The sequence below is a fragment of the Mercenaria mercenaria genome, chromosome 15 (assembly GCF_021730395.1).
Source record: "Mercenaria mercenaria strain notata chromosome 15, MADL_Memer_1, whole genome shotgun sequence".
Classification (NCBI taxonomy): Eukaryota; Metazoa; Mollusca; class Bivalvia; order Venerida; family Veneridae; genus Mercenaria; species Mercenaria mercenaria.
Window position 1 is genome coordinate 68,777,559 of NC_069375.1, and position 10,405 is coordinate 68,787,963.

Genomic DNA, 10,405 nt, shown 5'->3' on the forward strand with positions numbered 1-10,405 from the left:
GTATGTGACATCATCTAGTGGTCTTCAACTAAGATTATTCAAATTATACCCTAGGGTCAAATATGGCCCCACCCTGGGGTCATATGGTTTACATAGACTTATATAGGGAAAAACTTTGAAAATCTTCTTGTCCAAACCACAAAGCCTAGGGCTTTGATACTTGTAATGTAGCATCATCTAGTGATTCTCTACCAAGTTTGTTCGAATTATCCCCCTAGGGTCAAATATGGACCCGCCCCGGGGGTCACATGGTTCATATAGACTTATATAGGAAAAAAGCTTTTAAAATCTTCTTGTCAGTAACTACAACATTCAAATTTGGACTTATATTTTTGAGTGGCAAGATGACCTTGACATGAGTTGACCTTGATTTTGACCTAGTGACCTACTTCCACATTTCTGTAGCTACAGCCTTCAAATTTGGACCACATGCATAGTTTGTGCACTTGAAAAAACTTTGACCTTGATTTTGACCTAGTGACCTACTTTCACATTTTTGAAGGTACAGGTATCAAATTTGGACCATATCATAGTTCCGTGTTTCAAAATGAAATTTGACATTGATTTTGACCTAGTGACCTACTTTCACATTTTTGAAGTACAGTCCTTCAAATTTGAACCACATGGATAGTTTTGTGTTCCGAAATGAAATTTGACCTTGATTTTGACCCATGACCTACTTTATCATTTCTCAAGCTACAGCCTTCAAATTTGGACCACATACATGGTTTTATGTACCGAAACAAACTTTGACCTTTACATTGACCTAGTGACCTACTTACACATTTTTGAAGGTACAAGCTTCAAATTTGGATCACATGCATAGTTCTGTATTCTGAAATAAAATTTGACCTTGATTTTGACCTAGTGACCTACTTTCACATTTCTCAAGCTACAGCCTTCAAATTCGGACCACATGCATAGTTTTGTGTACTGAAATGAACTTTGACCTTAAGATTGACCTAGTGACCTACTTTCACATTTCTGTAGCTACAGGCTTCAAATTTAGACCACATGCATAGGATTGTGTACCGAAACAAACTTTGACCTTGACATTGACCTGGTGACCTACTTTCACATTTTTGAAGGTACAGGCTTCAGATTTGGACCACATGCATAGATTTGTGTTCTGAAGTGAAATTTGACCCTTGATTTTGACCTAGTGACCTACTTACACATTTCTCAAGCTAAGCCTTCAAATTTGGACCACTTGCATAGTTTGTTTACCAAATTAAACTTTGACCTTAAGATTGATCTAGTGACCTACTTTCACATTTCTCAAGCTACAGCTTTCGAATTTGGACCACATGCACAGTGTTGTGTACGGAAATGAAATTTGACCTTGAGCTAGTCAGTAAGTCTTGAAATTTGGAACACTCGAAAATGGCACATTGGTGGGCGCCAAGATCACTCTGTGATCTCTTGTAATCCAAGTGTGTTGTTATAACATATTGTATATGTAGTACAATATTGTTTATACATCATTGACAGATATCAGTTCATTATGTTATACTGCAGTAGAGAAAATTAGGTGCCTTCCAGTAGGGGACTTTGTATTGCATGGCAATACTTCATTCACTTGTTTCTTTTAATCTGATAGTCGGTCTTTAAAGGCATTCGTTCTTCACATGTATACAGTCAGTCTTAGAAGTAATTAAAACTTCAGATGTATACAGTTTATCTTTATAATTGTTGAAACTATAACATGTAAACATAAAATTTGTCTTCTTCAGGGATCAAATGTGGTAGTTGCAGCAAATAGTCAAGGAACAGTGAAGGTATAGAATGTTGTTAAAGTTTTTACTTTTCCTTTAATGTGTAGTTGTTAATATTGGTGAAGGAATAATTTTCATGGATTTTATGGTAACCTAAATCCACCAAATTAAATCCCAACAAATGGGTAAAATTTCAATTTATTTTATCCGTATAAACGGACTTGAATTATTATATACCTACAAATTATCTGTTCAGATTAAACCATGAAATTTTATGCGCACGAAATTAAATGATTTCAAAGTATCTAAAATTATTGGTTACTTTTTGATTAGACTGCCTGGTTAGCTGTGAAGATAGAGCAATAGCTAAGGGGCGGACAAAATGTTTTTGCCAAGGTGCACCGGTGTGTTCTCTGTGATAATTCGCTTACAATCTGTTAAAGATTTTTTTCTGTTCCACCACCGAACAGATTTAAATCTGCAAGTTGTCAGTTACTTACTGTGTACATTAGGAATCCTGGAATACAGTTTAGGTTAATGGTGGATACTTTTTAATGGAAATACACTTGGAAAGGGTGTGAACAGATTTAGGATAAAGATAAATTTAAATTGGCACATCATGAGACATACATTGTCCTTTAAAGTACTGAAATACAGCTATGTCAGAAGAGATTAATTGGAACTCTGGAATGGGGTTTTATGTCAGAATCAGGGCTTTTTCCCCCATATAAAGCTGCATCTAGTCAAAGATGGCAGTCCCAAAGCAAAAAAGTTTGCGTATCAAAATTAGCAAATGGTTTTTAACTCCTTTTGTGGTACAATAGTTTTGCTACTTTTATTGTGTAAAAATTATTAAAATGCTATCCCATATTGGCATATGTTACACACACGAAATATGTTCATAAGAATTATGGTAACTTGCAGTTTTTCCCAATCTAGACAGTCTCAAAGAACATTTTCTCAATTGTATTGGTGTTGATGGCATTCCAAGGTGATGAAAAAGCACTGAGAATGATACTTAACATGAAAAGTTATTAAAAATATCATTTCTGTTTGAATTTCAGAAATTTTTCTGTGTCATGGTTAAAAATGTGTAGCTAACATTTTGCACAAGGAAACCCTTTTAAGATCGCTTCACTTCAAAATGCAATTCAGTGATGACTTTTACACTTGTACAAATTTACTGCCATATTTCATACTTACTGATCTTGAGAGTAAATTCAAATATATTTATTTTAGGTATTGGAGCTTGTGTGAGTTGCAGTGATAAATCAATGACCTCAACACTACCTCTTGACCTTGTTACCAGGGATACCAGCTATTTATAGACCAGGGATACCAACTATTTATAGAACATGCAATACTGGGATATCCCGAACAAATAAGCTATAATATATAGCTCCAGGACTTTTTCCCCTGTTTTCACGCAGAGGAATAAACTTAACATCAACAGTAGATGACCTTCAATGCTGGGAGGGAATCCACTGATCTATTTATAGTGACCTTAATCTGAGGTTGTCATTGGAAGCCAGCTATATTTAGAAATTTTGTATTCATGTTGGCTATATGTTCATTAGAAACAGTAAATCAGCAAATGGCATTCACCTTGAACTGCTCAAAACCAGATATTTTTAGACATTTTGAAGATCTATTTATAGAAGACATGGACCAGGCTGCTACTTTTATGAATTTGAGGAATAAACAATGAAATATGATATCTTGAGAGACTGAGAGGAAAAAAATACTTCAGACGTCTCTGGAATGTCACTGAAAATTTGCTCTTTATAGACAGACTTGGATTTCTCTGAAAATTCATACTATACATAAATTGTAATGAATTTTTTTCTGGTATAGGTAAGGCATCCATTTAGAAATATAGACTGAAAAATACAACATGTACCACTGAAAAAACTTTTGCATTAGAAATTCACGTCTAAAACAGTCGTTAAACATGTCTTATTGCACTGAAAATCTAAGACAGTCATTGAAGTGCTATGTATAAAATATATACTATAGAATCAATGCAAGAATCTTTCACTGATTGTTCATGCAGAGTGCAGATAGGACTGTCCAGCTCCAGAGTAACTTTTTAATCAGTAAGGAGGCTCTACCTAACTGTCTTAACACAAGCCTTAAAAGCAAGTAGGGGGCCTCCGTGGCCGAGTGGTTAAGGTCGCTGACTTCAAATCACTTGCCCCTCATCGATGTGGGTTCGAGCCTCACTCGGGGCGTTGAATTCTTCATGTGAGGAAGCCATCCAGCTGGCTTACGGAAGGTCGGTGGTTCTACCCAGGTGCCCGCTCGTGATGAAATAATGCACGGAGGGGCACCTGGGGTCTTCCTCCACCATTAAAGCTGGAAGTCGCCATATGACCAATCATGTGTCGGTGCGACGTTAAATCAAACAAAATAAAATAAAAAATAAAAGCAATTATTCTTATAATGATGACATTTATACCAAAGGGAAAAAGTCTCGACTGTTCCTTGAAATACTGCCAAACTAATTTATAGAAAAAATTCATGGAATGGTAGATTTAAAGGAACGTATGTGTGGCAGCTGTTGATGAACCAAACTCTTAATGCAATGTTGGTTGTTATATCTCTTGATAAGACATGGATATGGTGTTGCTGTACATATCTCTGTTGCACATGAAACAGTTTGTCATAGAGGGCAACAGGTAAAACTGTTACATCATCAGGCAGGGTTGATAAAATTAAGCAAGAGACGGTCTGTAATTGTTCAAAATGATACATTATAATTTATATAGAGCATCAGGTATTTTAATTAATCATATGTTTTTATTAGCTCGACTATTCATAGAATAGTAGAGCTATTGGACTCGCCCATGCGTCGGCGTCCGCGTCCGCGTCCGCGTCCCGATTTGGTTAAGTTTTTGTATGTAAGCTGGTATCTCAGCAACCACTTGTGGGAATGGATTGAAACTTCACACACTTATTCACTGTGATAAACTGACTTACATTGCACAGGTTCCATAACTCTGTTTTGCTTTTTTACAAAATTATGCCCCTTTTTTGACTTAGAAATTTTTGGTTAAGGTTTTGTATGTAAACTTGTATCTCAGTAACCACTTGTGGGAATGGATTGAAACTTCACACACTTATTTACTGTGATAAACTGACTTACATTGCACAGGTTTCATAACTCTATTTTGCTTTTTTACAAAATTATGCCCCTTTTTCGACTTAGAATTTTTTGGTTAAGGTTTTGTATGTAAGCTGGTATCTCAGTACTCACTAATGGGAATGGATTGAAACTTCACACACTTGTTCACTGTCATGATCTGACATGCACAAAGCAGGTCCCATAACTTTATTTTGATTTTTTACAAAATTATGCCCCTTTTTCAACATAGAAATTTTTGGTTAAGTTTTTGTATGTAAGCTGGTATCTCAGTATCCACTAATGGGAAAGGATTGAAACTTCACACACTAGTTCACTTTCATGATATGACGTGCAGTGCAAAGGGTCAATAACTCAACTTTGCATTTTACAAAATTATGCCCCTTTTTCAACTTAGGAGTTTTTGGGTTAAATTCTTATATGTAAGCTGGTATCTCAGTACCCACTAATGGGAATGGATTGAAACTTCATACACTTGTCCACTGTCATGAGCTGATAAGCACTATGCAGGTTCCATAACCCTATTTTACTTTTTTACTAAATTATGCCCCTTTTTCGACTTTCTTATTCATTCAAGCGACAAGGCTGTTAAATAGTCGAGCGTTGCTGTCCTCCGACAGCTCTTGTCTAGATAAATTTTCAGTGAAACCATACATATACTGTGATACTTCCCAGTGTTCTAGCTAGGACATTTTTGCTGTTCTTAGAAAGGCATAAACATTGTTCAAATCATACTATAGTAATGTATGTTTTCAGTACTTTCAGTTGTAAAATTTGCATGGAAATTTCACAGTTTTGCCCTTCATCAAAATCTAGTTTCTATAAATGCTGTTATTTAATCTCAGTAAAGTAATATAAATTTCTGATTGTGATCAAACCATAAAGTTTCAGTTTTGGCCTCTGCTACCTGGTCATTGTCAGCAAACTATGAATGTTGGCACTGTTGAAACTGTTTGAAACTGAATGAAGTACCAGTATATTTAATACACACGACATTTACACCAAGTTACAGGATGTAGTAATCTTTTATTAAAATGTCTATTTAAACAATGACCTGGCAGAAAATATTGTTTGTTAAAATAATATTTTGTTACGTATATTGGCACAAAAAATGTACAGAAAAATAGTGATGTTACCTTTTTATACGCCCATCTCTGAAAGAGTGGGGCGTATTATGTGAACACCTGTGGTGGGCAGGCGGGCGGTCAGCGTCCAAAAGCATATCTGCTCTCTAAGTCAAACAGTTTTCATCTGATCTTCACCAAAGTTGGTGACAGTGTTTATGGGCATAATATCTCGGTCAAGTTCAATAACAAGCAAAATCGCTCCAGGCACATACATGTCAAGTTTCCCGGATAATCCGGGAGTTTCCCGGATTCAGACCCAATTTCCCGGACATACGGAAAACTTAAATATCTCCCTCAAAATCATTTCTCCATAATAAACATACCTTTAGTGTAATTTTGGACAGATGCCAGCCTTAGCCAGACAGTTTTTACATTCCAGTGGCCAAAATTCCAAGCATCAAATATTAAATCACTAATTACACACTGTGGCTGATGTAATTTATCACTCTATCAATAAAAGTTTAACAAGGTCAGGCTCTGATGACATCAGTAGACAGGTGTATGTATGGGCTATTTTTAGATTGTGTTAATTGGCGAGTTTACATAATGTCATGATATGGAAATTTTAGATGGGAAAAGATTTGAATACGTTTGAAATCGAGTAGATAAATTGGAGTGATGTGAATCATTACCACCAATGGCAGAAGTATCAACAACTTGAAAATAGGTTAAACATTTTTAACAGCTATGATTTTATATTTTTATTTTCATTTTTATTGAGTAAAAATGCTAACTCTAATTTTTTAAAACTATATAAAGTCAAAATGGTGAAATAGGTTAATTTCCAATCTATTTTAGCTACTGCTCGTGGGCTAAAATTCTAGGAATGTCAAAAAGACTGCAGATTATTCACTGGATACTATTCTCCTCTGCTTATTAAAAGATAATAATTGAATAAATTTAAATCAATACTTTTTTGAAAAAAATGTTTAAACACTTGCCCTGCTAAATTCAATAATGAACTTGCCCATCTTTCAATTTGGACAGTACCATTAACTGTTAAAAGAGGTGACTGACTGAATGGCATACAGTGCAGATCATGATCAGACTTCAGGTATATGCAGGCTGATCATGATCTGCACTGGTTGCAAAGGCAGAATTAATAGTGTCCAGCATGATAAGGATAAAATGCAAATTACAACCCCTGAAACCATTGCTCAAATCAATTAATCAGGTCAGAAAGGATATGGTTTAGATCTAATATGTTTTACAGTTTCATGTTTGACCTAAAATTTCCTAAAAAATAGCGGTCGATAAAACTCCTGGATTTTCAACTGATATCTCCCGGAAAATTGTCCTGGGAACTTGACATGTATGCAGGCACTCTTGAGTTATTGCCCTTGAAATACTCAAAATCTGCAATTTCAGCCTTGTCTGCCCTCTAAGTCAAAGTTTTCATCTGATCTTTAACAAACTTTGTGACAATGTTTATAGGCATAATATCTCGGCCAAGTTCTATATCCAGCAAAATCCCTCCAGGCACTCTGAGTTATGGCCATTGAGTTACTTGAAAAACTGCAAATTTAGCCTTGTCCGCCCACTAAGTTAAAGAGTTCTTATCCGATCTTCATCAAACTTGATGACAATATTTGTGGGCAAAATATCTCGGCCAAGTTTGATAATCAGCCAAATTGCCCCAGGCACTCGTGGATTATGGCCCTTGAATTAGACCAAATTCGATGCGAAGCGTATTGTGTGACAGTCTGCCACTCTGTTATATTATTTGTACCATTTTTTGTGATCTGGCTTGATCATTTTGCTGTTATTTTCATTCTGACTGTAAAAATGGCTCTTTTTTTAAACTGCTAGACAACTTTTAATCAACCTTTAGCCTGCTAAATTTCTAAATTTTACTGGTCCATCATTCAATTAGGGCAGTACCACTTATTATTCAAAGGGGTGCTCACATCAAATTTACTGACTGAACAGCGAATAGTGCAGACCATGGATGTGCAGGCTGATTTTGGTCTGCACTGGCCGCAAAGGCAGAATCGCTTGCAACTAGCAGGCTAAAGGTTAAAATGCATTCAATTTGATGGGAGTTTTATTGATATATACAAATCATCATACTTAAACCAGGCTCCTTCATTACAAAACTGAACTTTGGGAACCAATTTCAAAACTCTCATATCTGATTGGTTGCACAGTTTTGAAATTAACCAATGGCAAGGCTATACTATGAGACTGTTTTCCATACTCTTGTTTTGTATTTTTTTAGTTTGGTTATGTATCTTCATACCAGCCTGAAAGAAGTCCTGTTGCATTGGAACACAAAAAGCATTCCCAAATTATATGTGTGATTGAGGAAATTCTGAGATAGAAATATTTTTGATTAAGGTAGTTCTGCACCTTCATATCAAAATTTTTGCTACAATGTAGATTTTGATTCAGCCCTGATTTTTCAAAACTTTTGAATACACTTAGAAATTTTTGCTACGCTGATTTTCAAAATTTTAGCCTCGCATTTTCAAAATTTTAGCCTCGCAATAGGAGTCTATCCGAAAATCACCCATTTTGATAAAATGTTTATGATCAGAATTTTTTCTACAATGTAGATTTTTATGGAACTTCTCTAAGTCCTAAATAAAGATACGGCCACTTCTCTCAGTCGTAAATAAAGATACGGCCTATAATATGGCGAAATAAGGTGTGCCAGACTGTGTGCTTGTTTTTGAGGTATTTGCCGACAATTAAGGAGATGCGCGCATTTCTAGCATTTTTAAGACATTTTTTGGAATTATTTAATGTATCAGATGTTTTACTTTCGTATTTTAACTTTAGACAGATAGTAACATTGCTGTTGTAGTAAATTCACTAACCTGTTGCCATAAATTCGTAAAATGATGTTCAATTCCGTATGCCGAATCCAGGCTTTATTCTACGTTTTCCAGATAAGTGATGTTATGCCATTACTTCCGGTTTATCAAACATGCAGAACTACCTTAAAGTAACCATTTAATCTGAGGATTCATTTAATTAATTTAGAAAGCCAGAGAAAATGATTAAACCATTTACACAACTATGCATATCTATTACATATGTTAATGTATTGCTTTTCTAGTCTTTTTAGTGTTTTTGATTCTTTGTGTTGTTTTCCAAATTTGAACTAGCAAATGTGATGAGAGATTTGAGAGAAAAGTGTACGTCTGCAGCACTGTGATTACCAAAGCCAATCCTGTTCTGAAACTTTTTAAAATGGCAATGTCCTTAAATTTAACCGGCACATATAGTTGTGATGTCACAGTTATAACTGTCTAGGAATTCTAGTGATTGAGGGCCCGCTTCGAATGTAGTGGGTCTCTGTTTGCCTCCTGGTCGTGTCGTACCAAAGATGTGAAAAATGATACTGGTAGCTTCCTTGCTTGCCGCTCAGCTTAAAGTGGATAGTACTAGGACCGGTCAGTCTAGTGTTGATATAATTTCATTGAGCGGCTTGTTATGACACACCATTCTATGGACAGATATTCCATTGAGGCAGCACTGTAAAGTTTGGCATTGCATTCACTCCTCCAAGTAGACACCATCATTTATTGACGAGCCCGCTTGCGGTGAGCTCGATATAGTTGTCACTTTTGGCGGGTCGGTGTATGTGCATGCGTGCTTCCGTCCGATTTTGTCCGGACCATAACCTTGACATGAATGGACCAATCTTATTTATATTTGGCATGAATGTTAACCTCAGTGAGACGTTTATCAGGCACTAACGGCATGTTCCTATCTCAAAGGTCAAGGTCACAGTTGGAGGTCAAAGGGCAAATTGAAGTTTGTCCCGACCATAACTTTGACATGCATGGACCAAATTTGTTTATATTTGGCATGAGTATTTACCTCAATGAGAAGGAGTGTCATGTACAAACCCCATGTTCCTATCTCAAAGGTCAAGGTCACAGTTGGAGGTCAAATTGAAGCTTGTCTGGAGCATTTTTACCTTCATGCATGGTGGGATATTGATGTAACTAGGCATGAATGTAAGATATCTGACATTACATGAAATAAGGTTGAAAATTGACAGTTGAAAATTAAATTGTTTTCATTAGGTGCTGGTTGAAATTGGCATGCTTAGAAAAAAAGGAAAGTAGTTGGTCTTATTTTGTAGTAAATTTCATAATTCTAACATTGTACTTTGGGTCAGGTAATAGAAAATTTCTAATTATTGTGCATGTTTATCATTTATGTCAGTCATACTTGTGATGATATTGTTAAGATAGTTAACGATTGTAGCAGTATATATAGGTGTTAGCTAATGTTCAACACTTTCCAAAGATGAGGTCAGTCCCAGCCTTGAGCTCTGCAAATAACAATACAGGAACCAATAATTTGTATAGATTTCATTGACTAATTTATAGCACTCATAGGATTACCAGATGATAAACAGTAACTATCGTTGCGATGTTTGGACAATCAAAGTAAGCCAGTTTGTT

The 10,405-nt window shown here is 35.7% G+C and overlaps 1 protein-coding gene across 1 annotated transcript in view; it reads left to right on the plus strand.

The window, feature by feature from the left end:
• The window catches only part of LOC123557436 (E3 ubiquitin-protein ligase COP1-like), a 67,145-nt gene extending 58,727 nt beyond the window's left edge, over positions 1–8,418 (plus strand). The window contains exons 20-21 of the mRNA XM_045348890.2: positions 1,734–1,778; positions 2,955–8,418. Of these exons, the coding sequence (XP_045204825.1) occupies positions 1,734–1,778; positions 2,955–2,972 (63 nt within the window). The 3' untranslated portion in view covers positions 2,973–8,418. The remainder of the gene's footprint in view (positions 1–1,733; positions 1,779–2,954) is intronic.
• Positions 8,419–10,405: the final 1,987 nt, after the last annotated feature.